The sequence below is a fragment of the Mus caroli genome, unplaced genomic scaffold (assembly GCF_978045245.1).
Source record: "Mus caroli unplaced genomic scaffold, Mus_caroli_1 scaffold_17, whole genome shotgun sequence".
Classification (NCBI taxonomy): Eukaryota; Metazoa; Chordata; class Mammalia; order Rodentia; family Muridae; genus Mus; species Mus caroli.
In genome coordinates this window covers 33,342,334-33,361,190 of record NW_028227272.1, presented here as the reverse complement: position 1 = coordinate 33,361,190, position 18,857 = coordinate 33,342,334, and the positions used below count along the sequence as shown (strand labels likewise).

Sequence of the window (18,857 nt, the reverse complement as noted above, 5' to 3'; positions counted from 1 at the left end):
TTGTCTTTAGTTCATGGTGGAAGGCTGGAAATGTTGGCTCTGACTTCAACAAAGTAAATCAACTTGGAGGCAGAGGGAAGGCAAAGAGATCAGAAGGCAAGCTTCCTTCCTTCTGCCAAACTCTTTTTATCCAGATCCCTGCAAAATACTGCTGCCAACAGTTAGGGTGGTGGCTCTGCCCTCGGTAGTTAAGGGAATAGGTATAGCTCTTTAGGGAAGGCTCTCTACTCACCTGATTCCAATTGTTATCAATCCAGAATTTTCTACATTTCTAGAATTACTACATTCCAAATTGATATTAAAACCAGTCAAAATAGGAGTCAGTTAACATGCAAGGGGATGCCAAGGCTACAGCTATGACCAAACACAAAAAATACTTCATATTCAAAGCCACAGTTTTGTCTGGCCCAGATTTTAATGGCCTGAAACCCAAGTCACATGTTTTGTTTTTGGGGTTTTTTTTTGTTTTTTTTTTTTTTTGTATAGATTTATTGTTGCTATTTTAAATAAATCAATACATAAAAATATGCAAGTTCCAGTTTTTTAGCATAATGAATACTCCTAAATATAACACTAAGTTTTTGGGATTTGTAAATTTTAAGGACTGTGAAAAATCCTGACATCCAGGGGTTGGACTATCAATGGAGTAGCCAATATTTTTAGAAAATGAGACTATCTTAATGTCATTGTAGTTCTGTGCTGCTCAGTCATCTCCTCTGATTGCTTTTATTTTTTTTTAATTTTTAATATTTTTATTACATATTTTCCTCAATTACATTTCCAATGCTATCCCAAAAGTCCCCCATAGCGCCCCCCATTTCCCTACCCACCCATTCCCATTCTTTTGGCCCTGGCATTCCCCTATATTGGGGCATATAAAGTTTGCAAGTCCAATGGGCCTCTCTTTCCAGTGATGGCCGACTAGGCCATCTTTCGATACATATGCAGCTAGAGACAAGAGCTCCGGGGTTCTGGTTAGTACATCATGTTGTTCCAACAATAGGGTTGCAGATCCCTTTAGCTCCTTGAGTACTTTCTCTAGCTTCTCCATTGGGAGCCCTGTGATACATCCAATAGCTGACTGTGAACATCCACTCCTATGTTTGCTAGGCCCTGGCATCGTCTCACAAGAGACAGCTATATTTGGGTCCTTTCAGCAAAATCTTGCTAGTGTATGCAATGTTGTCAGCGTTTAGAAGCTGATTATGGGATGGATCCCTGGATACAGCAGTCTCTAAATGGTCCATCCTTTCATCACAGCTACGAACTTTGTCTCTGTAACTCCTTCCCTGGGTGTTTTGTTCCCAATTCTAAAAAGGGGCACAGTGTCCACACTTTGGTCTTCATTCTTCTTGAGTTTCATGCGTTTAGCAAATTGTATCTTATATCTTGGGTATCCTAAGTTTTGGGCTAATATCCACTTATCAGTGAGTACATATTGTGTGAGTTCTTTTGTGATTATGTTACTTCACTCAAGATGATGCCCTCCAGGTCCATCCATTTGGCTAGGAATTTCATAAATTCATTCTTTTTAATAGCTGAGTAGTACTCCATTGTGTAAATGTAACATAATTTCTGTATCCATTCCTCTGTTGAGGGACATCTGGGTTCTTTCCAGCTTCTGGCTATTATAAATAAGGCTGCTATGAACATAGTGGAGCATGTGTCCTTTGTACCGGTTGGGACATCTTCTGGATATATGCCCAGGAGAGGTATTGCGGGATCTTCCGGTAGTACTATGTCCAATTTTCTGAGGAACTGCCAGACTGATTTCCAGAGTGGTTGTACAAGCTTGCAATCCCACCAACAATGGAGGAGTGTTCCTCTTTCTCCACATCCTCGCCAACATCTGCTGTCACCTGAATTTTTGATCTTAGCCATTCTGACTGGTGTGAGGTGGAATCTCAGGGTTGTTTTGATTTGCATTTCCCTGATGATTAAGGATGTTGAACATTTTCTCAGGTGCTTCTCTGCCATTCGGTATTCCTCAGGTGAGAATTCTTTGTTCAGTTCGGAGCCCCATTTTTTTTTGATTTTTAATATTTTTATTACATATTTTCCTCAATTACATTTCCAATGCTATCCCAAAAGTCCCCCATAGCGCCCCCCACTTCCCTACCCACCCATTCCCATTCTTTTGGCCCTGGCATTCCCCTATATTGGGGCATATAAAGTTTGCAAGTCCAATGGGCCTCTCTTTCCATTGATGGCCGACTAGGCCATCTTTCGGTACATATGCAGCTAGAGACAAGAGCTCCGGGGTTCTGGTTAGTACATCATGTTGTTCCAACAATAGGGTTGCAGATCCCTTTAGCTCCTTGGGTACTTTCTCTAGCTTCTCCATTGGGAGCCCTGTGATACATCCAATAGCTGACTGTGAACATCCACTCCTGTGTTTGCTAGGCCCCGGCATCGTCTCACAAGAGACAGCTATATTTGGGTCCTTTCAGCAAAATCTTGCTAGTGTATGCAATGGTGTCAGCGTTTAGAAGCTGATTATGGGATGGATCCCTGGATACGGCAGTCTCTAAATGGTCCATCCTTTCATCACAGCTATGAACTTTGTCTCTGTAACTCCTTCCCTGGGTGTTTTGTTCCCAATTCTAAGAAGGTGCACAGTGTCCACATTTTGGTCTTCATTCTTCTTGAGTTTCATGCATTTAGCACATTGTATCTTATATCTTGGGTATTCTAAGTTTGGGGCTAATATCCACTTATCAGTGAATACATATTATGTGAGTTCTTTTGTGATTGTGTTACTTCACTCAAGATGATGCCCTCCAGGTCCATCCATTTGGCTAGGAATTTCATAAATTCATTCTTTTTAATAGCTGAGTAGTACTCCATTGTGTAAATGTACCATAATTTTTGTATCCATTCCTCTGTTGAGGGACATCTGGGTTCTTTCCAGCTTCTGGCTATTATACATAGGGCTGCTATGAACATAGTGGAGCATGTGTCCTTTTTACCAGTTGGGACATCTTCTGGATATATGCCCAGGAGAGGTATTGCTGGATCCTCCGGTAGTACTAGGTCCAATTTTCTGAGGAACCGCCAGACTGATTTCCAGAGTGGTTGTACAAGCTTGCAATCCCACCAACAATGGAGGAGTGTTCCTCTTTCTCCACATCCTCGCCAGCATCTGCTGTCACCTGAATTTTTGATCTTAGCCATTCTGACTGGTGTGAGGTGGAATCTCAGGGTTGTTTTGATTTGCATTTCCCTGATGATTAAGGATGTTGAACATTTTTTCAGGTGTTTCTCTGCCATTCGGTATTCCTCAGGTGAGAATTCTTTGTTCAGTTCTGAGCCCCATTTTTTAATGGGGTTATTTGACTTTCTGGAGTCCACCTTCTTGAGTTCTTTATATATATTGGATATTAGTCCCTTATCTGATTTAGGATAGGTGAAGATCCTTTCCCAATCTGTTGGTGGTTTTTTTGTCTTATTGATGGTGTCTTTAGCCTTGCAGAAGCTTTGTAGTTTCATGAGGTCCCACTTGTCAATTCTCGATCTTACAGCACAAGCCATTACTGTTCTATTCAGGAATTTTTCCCCTGTGCCCATATCTTCAAGGCTTTTCCCCACTTTCTCCTCTATAAGTTTCAGTGTCTCTGGTTTTATGTGAAGTTCCTTGATCCACTTAGACTTGACCTTAGTACAAGGAGATAGGAATGGATCGATTCGCATTCTTCTACATGTTAACAACCAGTTGTGCCAGCACCATTTGTTGAAAATGCTGTCTTTCTTCCACTGGATGTTTTTAGCTCCCTTGTCGAAGATCAAGTGACCGTAGGTGTGTGGGTTCATTTCTGGGTCTTCAATTCTATTCCATTGGTCTATTTGTCTGTCACTATACCAGTACCATGCAGTTTTTTATCACAATTGCTCTGTAGTAGAGCTTTAGGTCCGGCATGGTGAATCCACCAGAGGTTCTTTTATCCTTGAGAAGAGTTTTTGCTATCCTAGGTTTTTTGTTATTCCAGATGAATTTGCAGATTGCACTTTCTAATTCGTTGAAGAATTGATTTGGAATTTTGATGGGGATTGCATTGAATCTGTAGATTGCTTTTGGCAAGATAGCCATTTTTACAATGTTGATCCTGCCAATCCATGAGCATGGGAGATCTTTCCATCTTCTGAGATCTTCTATAATTTCTTTCTTCAGAGATTTGAAGTTTTTATCATACAGATCTTTCACTTCCTTAGTTAGAGTCACGCCAAGATATTTTATATTATTTGTGACTATTGAGGAGGGTGTTGTTTTCCTAATTTCTTTCTCAGCCTGTTTATTCTTTGTGTAGAGAAAGGCCATTGATTTGTTTGAGTTAATTTTATATCCAGCTACTTCACCGAAGCTGTTTATCAGGCTTAGGAGTTCTCTGGTGGAATTTTTAGGGTCACTTATATATACTATCATATCATCTGCAAAGAGTGATATTTTGACTTCATCTTTTCCAATTTGTATCCCTTTGATCTCCTTTTGTTGTCGAATTGCTCTGGCTAGGACTTCAAGTACAATGTTGAATAGGTATGGAGAAAGTGGACAGCCTTGTCTAGTCCCTGATTTTAGAGGGATTGCTTCAAGCTTCTCACCATTTACTTTGATGTTGGCTATTGGTTTGCTGTAGATTGCTTTTATCATGTTTAGGTATGGGCCTTGAATTCCTGATCTTTCCAAGACTTTTATCATGAATTGGTGTTGGATCTTGTCAAATGCTTTTTCCGCATCTAACGAGATGACCATGTGGTTTTTGTCTTTGAGTTTGTTTATATACTGGATTACATTGATGGATTTCCATATATGGAACCATCCCTGCATCCCTGGGATGAAACCTACTTGGTCAGGATGGATGATTGTTTTGATGTGTTCTTGGATTCGGTTAGCAAGAACTTTATTGAGGATTTTTGCATCAATATTCATAAGGGATATTGGTCTGAAGTTTTCTATCTTTGTTGGGTCTTTTTGTGGTTTAGGTATCAGAGTAATTGTGGCTTCATAGAATGAGTTGGGTAGAGTACCTTCTGATTCTATTTTGTGGAATAGTTTGTGAAGAACTGGGATTAGATCTTCTTTGAAGGTCTGATAGAACTCTGCACTAAACCCATCTGGTCCTGGGCTTTTTTTAGTTGGGAGACTATTGATGACTGCTTGTATTTCTTTGGGGGATATAGGGCTGTTTAGATCATTAACCTGATCTTGATTCAACGTTGGTACCTGGTATCTGTCTAGGAACTTCTCCATTTAATCCAGGTTCTCCAGTTTTGTTGAGTATAGCCTTTGGTAGAAGGATCTGATGGTGTTTTGGATGTCTTCAGGATCTGTTGTTATGTCTCCTTTTTCATTTCTGATTTTGTTAATTAGGATGCTTTCCCTGTGCCCTCTAGTGAGTCTGGCTAAGGGTTTATCTATCTTGTTGATTTTCTCAAAGAACCAGCTCCTTGATTGGTTGATTCTTTGAATAGTTCTTCTTGTTTCCACTTGGTTGATTTTGCCCCTGAGTTTGATTATTTCCTGCCGTCTACTCCTCTTGGGTGAATTTGCTTCCTTTTGTTCTAGTGCTTTTAGGTGTGTTGTCAAGCTGCTAATGTGTGCTCTCTCTAGTTTCTTTTTGGAGGCACTCAGAGCTATGAGTTTTCCTCTTAGAAATGCTTTCATTGCGTCCCATAAGTTTGGGTATGTTGTGGCTTCATTTTCATTGAACTCTAAAAGTCCTTAATTTCTTTCTTTATTCCTTCCTTGACCAAGGTATCATTGAGAAGAGTGTTGTTCAGTTTCCACGTGAAGGTTGGCTTTCTATTATTTATTTTGTTATTGAAGATCAGCCTAAGTCCATGGTAATCTGATAGGATGCATGGGACACTTTCAATATTTTTGTATCTGTTGAGGCCTGTTTTGTGACCAATTATGTGGTCAATTTTGGAGAAGGTACCATGAGGTGCTGAGAAGAAGGTATATCGTTTTGTTTTAGGATAGAATGTTCTGTAGATATCTGCCAGATCCATTTGATTCATAATTTCTCTTAGTTTCTCTGTGTCCCTGTTTAGTTTCTGTTTCCATGATCTGTCCATTGGTGAAAGTGGTGTATTGAAGTCTCCCACTATTATTGTATGAGGTGCAATGTGTGCTTTGAGATTTACTAAAGTTTCTTTAATGAATGTGGCTGCCTTTGTATTTGGAGCATAGATATTCAGGATTGATAGTTCCTCTTGGTGGATTTTACCTTTGATGAGTATGAAGTGTCCCTCCCTGTCTTTTTTAATGACTTTGGGTTGGAAGTCAATCTTATCAGATATTAGAATGGCTACTCCAGCTTGTTTCTTCATACCATTTGCTTGGAAAATTGTTTTCCAGCCTTTCATTCTGAGTTAGTGTCTATCTTTTTCTCTGAGATGAGTTTCCTGTAAGCAGCAAAATGTTGGGTCTTGTTTGTGTAGCCAGTTTGTTAGTCTATGTCTTTTTATCGGGGAGTTGAGTCCATTGATATTAAGAGATATTAAGGAAAAGTAATTGTTGTTTCCTGTTATTTTTGTTATTAAAGTTGGCATTCTGTTCTTGTGGCTGTCTTCTTTTAGGTTTGTTGAGGGATTACCTTCTTGTTGTTTCTAGGGTGTGGTTCCTGTCCTTGTATTGGTTTTTTTCTGTTATCATCCTTTGAAGGGCTGGATTCGTGGAGAGATAATGTGTGAATTTGTTTTTTTCGTGGAATACTTTGGTTTCTCCGTCTATGTTAATTGAGAGTTTGGCTGGGTATAGTAGCCTGGGCTGGAATTTGTGTTCTTTTAGTGTCTGTATAACATCCGTCCAGGATCTTCTGGCTTTCATAGTCTCTGGTGAAAAATCTGTAATTCTGATAGGCTTGCCTTTATATGTTACTTGGCCTTTTTCTCTTACTGCTTTTAGTATTCTATCTTTATTTAGAGCATTTGTTGTTCTGATTATTATGTGTCGGGAGGTATTTCTTTTCTGGTCCAGTCTATTTGGAGTTCTGTAGGCTTCTTGTATGTTCATGGGCATCTCTTTCTTTAGATTTAGGAAGTTTTCTTCTATAATTTTGTTGAAGATGTTTGCTGGTCCTTTGAGTTGACAATCTTCATTCTCATCCACTCCTATTATCCGTAGGTTTGGTCTTCTCATTGTGTCCTGTATTTCTTGGATGTTTTGAGTTAGGATCTTTTTGCATTTTACATTTTCCTTGATTGTTGTGCTGATGTTCTCTATGGAATCTTCTGCACCTGAGATTCTCTCTCCCATCTCTTGTATTCTGTTGCTGATGCTGGTATCTATGGTTCCAGATTTCTTTCCTAGGGTTTCTATTTCCAGTGTTGCCTCATTTTGGGTTTTCTTTATTGTGTCTACTTCCCTTTTTAGGTCTAGTATGGTTTTGTTCATTTCCATCATCTGTTTGGATGTGTTTTCCTGTTTTTCATTAAGGACTTCTACCTGTTTGATTATGTTATCCTGTTTTTCTTAAGGATTTGTAACTCTTTAGCAGTGTTCTCCTGCAATTCTTTAAGGGATTTTTGTGCTTCCTCTTTACTGTCTTCTACCTGTTTACCAGTGTTCCTTTGTATTTCTTTAAGTGTGTTATTAAAGTCCTTCTTGAAGTTCTCTATCATCATTAGGAGATATGCTTTTAAATCCGTGTCTAGCTTTTCCGGTGTGTTGGGGTGCCCTGGACTGGGCGAAGTGGGAGTGCTGGGTTCTGATGATGGTGAGTGGTCTTGGTTTCTGTTAGTAAGATTATTACGTTTACCTTTCGCCATTTGGTAATCTCTGGGGTTAGTTGTTGTCGTTGTCACTATTTAAAGATTGGAGCAGAAGCTGTGTTCCGCTCACCAGCAGTCTCAAAATCCTGTGGCAGGGGTCGTGGGTAGCTGGCGGTACCCCGGTGCTGGTCCAGCTGGAAGAGGCCTGTGGTCCTACTCAGGCCGGTTTTCTGCTTCCCTAACTAATGCAGTCTGAGGTCCCGCGCGCAATTGGATTGGAGCAGAAGCTGTGTTCCACTCACCAGAAGTCTTAAGATCTTGTGGTGGGTGTTGTGGGTAGCTGGCCAGTGTCAGCCGACCCTGTGCCCTAGCTACCCTGGTGCTTTTCTGACCGGAAGAGGCTTGTGGCCCTACTCAGGCCGGATTTCTGCCTCCCCAACCAAAGCAGTCTCAGGTCCCGCGTGATTGGACTGGAGCAGAAGCTGTGTTCCACTCACAATCAGTCTCAAAATCCTGTGGCGGGGGTCGTGGGTAGCTGGTGGGTGTCAGCCGACCCTGCGCTCTAGCTACCCCGGTGCTGGTCCGGCCGGATGAGGCCTGTGGCCCTACTCAGGCCAGTTTCTGCTTCCCTAACTAATGCAGTCTCAGGTCCTGCGCAATTGGATTGGAGCAGAAGCTGTGTTCCACTCACCAGAGGTCTTAAGATCCTGTGGCGGGTGTTGTGGGTAGCTGACGAGTGTCAGCCGACCCTGCGCCCTAGCTACCCCGGCGCTTTTCTGACCGGAAGAGGCTTGTGCATCACATGTTTTGTGAGTGCAAAATCTGGCCCCTTGTCTTACCCCTCTGTTACCTCTACTTCTCTCTCTCTCTCTCTCTCTCTCTCTCTCTCTCTCTCTCTCTCTCTCTCTCTCTTTCTCTCTCTCTCTTTCTCTCTTTCTCTCTCTTTGTGTGTGTGTGTGTGTGTGTGTGCGCACACTATATGTATCTCTGTGTTTCTGAGTGTATATTGTGTTCTCTGTCTCTCTAAAAACAGTGGTGATTGTGTATATTCTACCACCTCTCCCCTCCCACTTCCCTGCTATATCTTCAAACCATTCTCTTCCTACTGTGATGTCCATTCCAATTAGCACTGGCTGCAGGAAGGCTGACTGATCCTGTTGGCTTGGTATTATGTAGGTGACCACAGCTGCAGTGAGTACTTGTATATGGTAGTCTTGTCAGTGAGTTCTTGCATATGTGGCCTTCTCATACTCAGAAGACAGTATGACATAGCCCTCCATCTCATTCCCCATTGAGTTACACATTCAGTATTTCATTATTCTCAAACTCCTCCCCATGCTCTGCCAATCTCTGGAGAAAACATGTCTTGGCTCTTCCTGCACTTGTTGTCTTTATTGTATGGACGACTACAGAGAAATAGCTGTTGAACATTCAAATTTGTCAGCCTGAAATGGGTACTTGACTTTAATCTCAGTGCAGGTAGGTAGAGGAACATGGAGGTCTGTGAGTTCAAGGCTAACCTGATCCACAAAGTGAGTTCCACACTAGCCAGAGCTTCTCAGTGAAACACTGTCGAAAGAAAGAAAGAAAGAAAGAAAGAAAGAAAGAAAGAAAGAAAGAAAGAAAGAAAGAAAGAAAGAAAGAAAGAAAGAAAGAAAGGAAGGAAGGAAGGAAGGAAGGAAGGAAGGAAGAAAGGAAGGAAGGAAGAAATATTATTTTAAAGAAAGGTGTGTCAAAGAGCCATATTTCAAAGTTCTGACATAGTGAAAAATGAATCATTTAATGAATATCATGTGGGGGCATGCAACAGGGTAAGACTCATCCTCTTCTTTCTAAGGTTCACACTCCTATGACAAAAGGCTGCACACAAACACACACGAAGGTGAAACAGGTTTATATAATCAAAGACTTAAATGACACAGAAGTGTTTGGAAATAACGACCCAAATACCCAAAAACAGGTACCCATTTTTCATATTTTTATTTGACCAAAAATGGACAGTTAACTGCAGATGTGATTGCACAGGGAGGTTCATGGTCTATTGGTGAAAGACTGGGTAAGAGAACCAGCAAGGCTGGTCTGCTCAGATTCTTGGCCTATCTGTGAGAAGGCCCATCTCTGAGGTACTGGTCAGAACCCCTCCTAGAATGAAGATTTTTATGACCTACTACCAGGCAAGGCTGGTTAAACAATCTGCTCAAAGTCATCAACATGGAAGGGCAGGCAGGGGAAGTTTGAACAGAGTTTCTAAGCTTTATGGCTGTCATGAAATCCTACAACTGAGCTACATCCCCAAATTTCAACTGCCGTTTACTATGTCATCAGCAAAGAAATTTACAAAAACAAACCATTTAAAACTGGCAGGTGTAAGCACTAGACACAGAGGCATATGCTAAAAATCCCAGAATTTGAGAGGCAGATGCAAGAGGATAATGAATTCAAGGTCAAGATGGGGTATATGGGGAGAAACCATGTCTCAAAAAACAAAACCAAACAACAACAAAACAAAAACAGAAAAACAAGACAATGAAAAGCAGCAGAATAAATGAGAGTGTTTGCCATTGTATTCTTCATGTTTGGGGAGAAACATATTAGAAACTGTAAGTAAAAACCCACCATAGACAATTTTATCATCTCTATAAAGTTGGGTGGATCCTGTGCAACCAGCCTTGATATTATTAAGTATATTCTTTAAAGATCTCTTTAAGCATTAACTTATTTAGAAAGACAGGTTATTCGTGCCCTTCCTCATATGACACAATATGATGGCATTATTGGCACAAAGAGTGCAGGGAGGAGCCATGCTTACCACACCTGAGTCCTGGGCACACAAGCTTGCTCACGTCCCCTACCACATTTACCCCCAACTCAACTCAGCATTTCCTGTAAGGGATGCAGTAAGACTTGCCTAAGGCCACACTCATTTCCCCATTCCCTCAGATACTGTGGAGATAAGACACTAGGGGAGGAGCTTACAGATGCCTTTAAAACCCTGAGTCTCAGTGCTTGCAGGATCATTTCTTCTCAGTGTCAAAGCCAGCAAAGAAACAAGTCATCAAGACAATGTACGGAGGTGTTTCAGAGGCCAAACCTGCCACACCAGAAATCCAGAAGATTGCTGATGAGGTGAGTGGATGTACTTCAGGAAAAGATGTGATCCCAAACCAAACTTGCAAAATTTGATTTAAACTTTGGCCCTGTGTTAAGAGCTTGGGAAATGAGAAACCAAAATACATGATTTTGTTCAGACATTTATACAGATAAAAATAGAACATAATGCATTTCAGAGAAATTTTAAGACCCCAAGAGTAAAATTGGCCAAGTCACACTCTTTACTGCAGCCTCAGTTTCCCCAGTAGCTGAAGGTGAATTCATGCTGGATCATCTCTACATCTCATATGTCTGATCCCAGGAGCTCTAATGACTGATAGAATTTTTCAGTCGCTCTAGTTGAAGCTGATATATGGAGGCTCCTAAGGTTGTTAAGGAACTCTGAGCTGATTCCAGGATGCTACACCCGCCAATTATCACAGGCAAAATAGGACTCAATGTTTCTAGCAGGTTCATACATGTTGCTTCACTATCATCTATATAAAAAGATGTGTCGTGTTGCCTGTTTTACAAAGGAGAATTATGAAGGTAGGTTTGCAATCTGTCAGTTTATTTTCTTACATCATGTTGTTGTCTTTCTGAAACTGAATCTTCCTGGAGGACCAGATCAGTGTGGTTTGTTATTTGCTTTTGTGTTTGTGTGTTTGTTTGCGATTTGGTCTTGCTAGATGGTCTAGCCTGCAAGTAACCCAGGCTAGCCTCAAACTCAAGGCATTTCTGCTGCTTCAACTTCTCAAGTGCTGAAATTACAGGCATGTGCTACCATGCTAGGCACCATCAGATTTTAAGTGACTAGAACTGATGGAGTCTTCATGCTTAGGGCACTGAACATTCTGGAGGGGATGACAAGGCTAAAATTCAGTGACTAAATATTTAAGGGTAAACAGTTTTCAGTCATAGGTATATTTCAATAAATATCTTGGAGCATTTTATTTTTGAGGAACTTTAAATCTTTAAATCTTCATTACAATCCTCACATCAAGTTGGTGATCTCAACATTAAATGTGCACATGAGTGACCTGTTGCTGTAGACAGAAAGCAGATCTGACTAAAGAGGACTCATTTTCTTCCAAGGTCTCTGGAAGTGTGGGCACTCCTATCCATGGCTTCACTTTTCTGTAGGACCAGATATAGGAAGCATCCTGGAAAGACTGAGGGAGATGGGGCCTTAAAATAGGATGACAATGAACAGTTATCCATTTCACCTGTGAGAAGAAAGAGCTAAAAGGACTAATATATACCATGCATAAAAAGTGTTTCAAAAACAAATATGCACAGATGAGTCACAGTTAACATTTCTGTTCAGTGAAATAAAAATCTTCCTGTTCCAGGAACCAGTGTTGTAGGGGATAGACAGGAAAATATAGGTATCTGAAATAAATCATTTACAGCAGATTTTATTGATTTTATTAATATTTGGTCATCTGGTTATCTAGAGAAATTATTCTTTTGAAGCAGGAGTCTTCCTATTTTTCACAGTTGTCCAAACCTCACAAGTTCCAGTGATTCTTTAGCCTCTAGCCTCCCAAGTGCCATGCCCTACTGGAGGGTGACATCCTGCCTGGCAAGAATAATTTTTGAACATGATACTCTCATTAGTTTTTTGAGAATTCCATAAATACTTAAAACATATTTTGATCATACAATTTTTAAGTTAGGAAGCTACTAGAAGGGTTTATCTTGATAATTATACCATCTGTGGATGACATCTTCAATAATAAAACTTAATAGAAGAGTGTTCATAGAGATCTAGAGAAGCAGATTGAAACATAGATATTAATAAGGTCACCTCACCTTGGAAGGAGCTTTGCTGTTTTAAAAACCGTAGTTTCTGTCCCACCTCTCAGTTGATCTTCAGCGTCCCCAGAAAGGCAAGGATGCATCCTATCCTACTTTTAGATGATGAAACCAAGACTTAAAATGCTTAAGAGTCACCCAGATGAGACACTAACTGCCCTTTCCCCTTGAACATCTTCAGTACACTGTGGAGCTCTGCAGGAATGAGGGGAGAGAATGCACCAAATTTGCCTTCTCTGTGGAAGCCAGGGCCTCAGGCTTAAAGCACCATGGGAGATGCATAGCCAAGAACCATTCCATAGGGACCTTTCCTGAGTCACTCCTAGGTATTGAGCAGCTGGCTATAAGCTGAAAGAAAAGGCTCATATTACCCCCAAATTAGCAGTATAGAGCAAATCAAAATATCCAGGGAATATTATAAAATAAGCCTTAATTAAGTACTGTTTCATGAACACGGGTTTAAGACCAAAAAGAACATTAGACACTGCTGCTAACTCCTTTACTGTCAGTTAAACAGGTACAGGGTGGTGGTTCAGCTCCCAGATGTCACTCATCTGTCCTGTCTTGCAGGAGACAGCCTCAGGAGACAATGCCCATTAATTTGTTGAGAGGCAGAGAAGCATCATTTCCCCTAAAAAGAACATGACAGGTCATATATTATGAAACATACTTATTAAATCAGGAAATTCAGTCTACCCCTCTGAGATTATGGTCTGTTGGATCCCCACACAGTGTCAGGACAGAGGGAGTTACTGTATCCCAAGAATAATCTGACAGATCCAGAGAAAATCTCCATTGTGTGCTGTTTACTTTGTATTTACTGATCAAAGATAGACATACTTATTGGGCCCTTCATTGCAAATCATGACTATAAAGTGTGTGTGTGTGTGTGTGTGTGTGTGTGTGTGTGTGTCTGTGTGTGTGTCGGTGTGTGTCTGTGTGTGTCTGTGTGTGTGTGTGTTTTAAGTGTTGAGACAGGATTCAATCAGTAGCCCCAACTAGCCTGGAAATTTCTATCTACCCAAACTGCTCTTGAGTGACATTCTCCTGCCTCAGTCTTTCAGGTTCTGAGATTAGAGGTTAGAGGTTTGAGCAGCCAACCCAGGCACATCAGCATCTCTAAGGACTCTCAGCAGTATGAGGTTCCTAGTTTTGTGAAGCTGACAACCTGAGTCAACACAGCCCTAACATCATCCCTTACTTTCTCCTCATAAGGTCAGACCTCAGCTTGAAGCGAAAACCAATAAGAAATATGAAAAATTCGAAGCTGTTGAGTATAAAACTCAAGTCGTCGCTGGAGAAAATATCTTCATTAAGGTTAGACACCAACCTCCCATATGCACTTATGTGATTGTTTCCTGTTGCCCCAACTGTTCCTTCATTTCTACCACTGGTCTTTAATTAAGCCACTTGTAAGTGGGAACTCCCAAATCCATCTGATGACAGGATATTTGACCTTGTATTTCCTCTTGAGTACAGAAAGCTTTCTTATGTGGTTCCTAATTTCTAGAACCCTGTAGAATATAGTGGTGGAACAGCAAAGACATTGGTTTGCTGCCAAGGCTGCTTATACAGTAAGCTAGATGTGGAGGCTAACATTTTAGTGTATGGGAATTGGCCAGTGTCTTAGAGCATTTTCCAACTCAAAACTTCCTAACTTGATGTGTGATCCAATTACATGCACTTAAAGAAGAACTTCAATGATTAGCTGAAAGAATAATTCAAGCCACTTCCATCTTTTAAATGAGTAGTTATTGATGTAATTGAAATTATATTTTAAATTATTTTTTATACATGAGTGTTCTGTCCATATGTATGCATGCATGGCAGAAGAGGGCATCAGGTCCCATTATAAATGGCTGTGAACCAGCATGTGGTTGCTGGGATTTAAACTCAGGACCTCTGGAAGAGCAGTCCGTACTCTTAACTACTGAGTGATCTTTCCAGCCCCCAAATCATTCTTTCATAGCTCAAGCAGGTCCAACTGATGGCACTCCAGCAACAGTATAAAGCCATACTTATAGTATTTTATAAATACATTTTAGGAGCTGGAGAAATGACTCAACTGTCAAAAGTGAATGCAGATTTTGCAGAAACCCCAAGCTCAGTGTTCAGCACACACATCAGGTTGCTCACAATCAGTTGTAACCCAAGTTGTAAAGATCTGATACCTCTGGTCTCTGAGGGCACCTGTTCCTATGTGAGCATAACCATACACAGACACACAGACATACACACAACTTTTCTTATGTTAAAACAGATTTATATGAAAAATCAAATTAAATGGTTTTCTGACATTCTTGTGATATTAAGGGAAACACTTCAAAAACTCAACTGTGGATAATAAATTGGAGCTGTATTTATCTCTATGTATTAAACAATAACAATCCTGAATCAAAGGATAACAGAGTCAAATGCCTTTACCTGATTTGCTCTGTCCTTGGACCAAGGCACAGTGGCATTTGTTCCTTTTTAAAAAATAGGTACTTAAGCTATATGCTTTTTGTTGTTGTTTTTTAAATCTTTGAGACAGGGTTTCTCTGTATAGCCCTGGTTGTCCTGGAACTCACTTTGTAGACCAGGCTGGCCTCAAACTTGGAAATCTGCCTGCTTCTGCCTCCCAAGTGCTGGTATTAAAGGCATGTGCCACCACCCCTGGCAAGCTATATGTTTTTAATGCATTCAGTTTGTTTGGCTTTTCTTTTAATGATATTGAAAGATCCTGGCAGAATGGAGACCCAATGAAAGATCCTGGCAGAATGTAAAAGGACACAGAAACCCTGAAATTGGCAAGATAGACGTCAGTGTTAGCAGAATTAGCTTCAATGGTTTAGAAAAATAGAGGTGCACAATGCTCTGGCCACTCCTTGAACCTGTGTGTCTGCCAGTGTTCTGACCAGGTGTGTGCCCATTGCTGCACCTTCATTAGACTCTTTCCTTGTACCCCTCCCATACCCATTTCTTGAGAATAGACATTGTTTAGATCTGGAAATCCCCTACTCTCCCCCTTCTCCTTCCCCCCCCCTGAGGGCCTATAAAAAGTGGGACCTCTTTCCCCTCGAGGTCGACTCCTCTACCCCTGCGTGGGATATGAGTCATCCCCAGAGCTCTGGCTTTCTCCGAATAAAGCCTCATGTGGTTTGCAACAAGCTTGGTCTCTCGTGAGTTCTTGGGTATCTGCTATTGTCCTGAGGCCTGAGCGAGGGGCTCCTCTCGGAGTCTTTCAATATGAGTTGAACGAGCCAGCTCAATATGAGCTACTCTCAAAGCTGGGTTGTATATGAGGACTGGATCAGCTTAGTACAATCAAATTTGAGTTCCTGATATGTTCGAGGCCCCAAGAAACACGTGAGCTAACCCCAACCTGTGTCCTCAGAAGGAATTTCTTCCTTCCATGATCTTTCTTCACATCTGAGAAAAAAAAATTGGGGGAAAAATGATTGTATTCAAAGACAGGAAATTTTCTACCCAAATTGGGAATATTTTGATAACTTTGATTATCTAAATAGGAATATTTCATATTAACTCCCTCACATATTTCATTAATAGAAAATACATCAGAAAATAATGTTGGTAATTTTTTCCCTTGACCACTCTATTTCAATGTGGTTTCTTGCTCCTCAGCCTAAGCCCCACCCCCCACTCCTGGTTCTCTCCCTCACCCTCCTTCTGCTATTAAGCCTTAGTTTCCTCCTTCCTTTCTGCAGGCTGGCTATTGACCCCATTGCTTTCATCCAGTCTCTAGATCTCATTTGTTACTGGTAGGGTTTTCTGTCTGTCTTGAATCCCCCCTGAGAGAATGGTAGAGGACCACAGGCTTTGATGTTAGATTGTCCTGGGGTTGACCTTTGTTCCACTTCTGCCTGTTCAATCTGTTCATATTTGTTCCAAATCTATGTGATTCCAAGATCTCCTACCCTAAAACTAATAATCCCCTACCCTGAATAGAGAAATAGAGAGGTGGGCTTAGGATATGCCAAGTCTTGTCCTACAAGCAGGCCACACCCCTCTTCAACCTATCCTCACAAAAAAAAAAAAAGAAAAAGAAAGAAAGAAAGAAAAGAAAAGAAAAGAAAAGAAAAGAAAAGAAAAGAAAGAAAAGAAAAGAAAAGAAAAGAAAAGAAAAGAAAAGAAAAGAAAAGAAAAGAAAAGAAAAGAAAAGAAAAGAAAAAAACCCATGAAACAAACCTAAGCCACTTTTACCTTGTTACCAATCAAAAATTTGGTCTCTGAAAATGTAAATGACTCTGGAAGTTCACTCTAATGTAAGCACAGAGTCCAGACTTCCCCCTGGAGTAATGGCTTTGCTGGCTCTGGGAATATCCACCAAGTTTACTAAACAGGAGCTCTTTTCCAAATAGGAAACAAATGTTTTTTTTAAAAAGATCCACTGTAGAGTGAGGAGAATACAAACACTGAGCATGGGACACACCTGTAATCCCATCCCTCTGAAAAAAAGACAGGATTCCCAAGTCTGAGGCTAGCCTGGGCTACACAGACAGATCCTACCTCAAATTAAAACAGACCCACAAGAGAAACAAAATGATGTACATGTTGGCATCTAACAGATCTGGGTGCCAGTTTGGTGCCACATAGTCACTGAGAGCTTTATGTGGGAAAAAATTACAACTCAATGTTTTTGGTTTGTGGTGCTTAGGGTTTTTAGGTTGTAGTTTTGGTGTTGTTTGTTTGTTTGTTTGTTTGTTTTGTTGTTGTTGTATCGACACAGGGTCTCATGTATCTCAGGAGGTCCTGGAACTCAAACTCCATATATAGTTGAAAAATGACCTTGAATTTCTGCTCCTTTTGCCTCTAGTCCCTGAGTGCTGACATTATAGGCACACACCACAGGGCGTATGTGTTGCTGGTAGACCAAACCTAAGGCTTCATGCAAGTTAGGAAAGCACTCTGCTAAGTAAACTGCATCCCCAGCTCCAGAAAAATAGTATCTTTAAATCTGTTTCTGGCATCATTCTGACATTGTTGGTGTAACAGATTTTTTTTTCAGACCTACGTGATCACACACATGCACACATATGTGCATGCACATACAAACACGTTTTGTATGATACTCACCATACTGACATAAGTTAATTGTAAACTCCGGTCAGTAGCATTTTAAGATTAAGATAGGAAGGGATATCAGAACACAATGTCTACTATAGAACACAAAATTTGTATTGTTCGGATAAAGAAAGAAGTGTGAGTTCTTATTGGGATGTTGTAGGATCCAGGTTCATGACCAAACTACCACTGGGAATGTTGCCCTGATGGTGCCTAGTCCTCTTTATTTTTACTTTAGGGAAGGAGGCACCCTTGTGGGCATTCATAAAGTAGGTTTGCAACACAGCAGAGATATGGGGACCATACAGTCCATATTTTCTAAAGCAAACCTGAGTTTCTTTTCCCTTATCAAACTATATGACAATTTTTCTCTCAACTTAGAAGTCAGTAAAGAGAATCGCCAAAACCACAGGCATTCCTCTCCTCCTTTCTAGACATCACGAAAATAAAATGTAACTCTGGAATGTGATCTGTGCCAAGATTTTAATGAAAAGTATAATAGATTAAATCTAGATGGATAAATAGATTAGTGGATAGGAGTGCTGGCTGTTCTTGCAGAGGACTTGGGTTTAGGTGTTAGCACCCACATGGTAGCTCAAAAGAAACTCCGACTCAAGTTCTAGGGGATTTAACCCCTCTTCTTAAGGTTTCAGGCATTGCATACATGTGATGTCCTCATATGTAAGCAGGCAAAACATTTATATAAATAACTTGGATAAAATATTTTTATAAATGGTATTAAAATACATTTCAGAAATATGTTTTCTATCATACAGTTAGTTGCACTTTTTCCCAAAGTACAAGTTCACAAAAGTTCAGTTCATGGGTACTGCCTTGGGCCAAAAGTGTTGTTTCAGGAGAGCTTTGCATATCACATCTTGGCAAGAAAGTTGATCTGTTATATAACTGAGGTCCACGTGAATAATCTTTCTTTCTTTGCTTCTTCCTTTCCGTCTTTCTTTCTTTGCTTCTTTCTTCTTTTCTTCTTTTATGTCTTTCAGATGGATGTAGGTCATGGTTGTTTCGTTCACATGAAAGTCTTCAATGGACCTACTGGAAAAGATAATTATGAACTTCATGGTTACCAGACTGACAAAACCAAGGATGATGAGCTGACCTACTTCTAAGCAGCAAATTCTAAAGTGATCTGATTCCTCTCAGTGGAAAGAGATTCA

The 18,857-nt window shown here is 40.5% G+C and overlaps 1 protein-coding gene across 1 annotated transcript; it reads left to right on the top strand.

Annotated features, from left to right (window-relative positions):
• The first annotated feature begins 10,773 nt into the window (after positions 1 to 10,773).
• LOC110288279 (stefin-1-like) lies at positions 10,774 to 18,809 on the top strand. Its single transcript, XM_021154667.2, has 3 exons — positions 10,774 to 10,836; positions 13,834 to 13,935; positions 18,684 to 18,809. Exons 1-3 carry the CDS (start codon positions 10,774 to 10,776, stop codon positions 18,807 to 18,809), a joined length of 291 nt encoding a protein of 96 aa, XP_021010326.1.
• Positions 18,810 to 18,857: the final 48 nt, after the last annotated feature.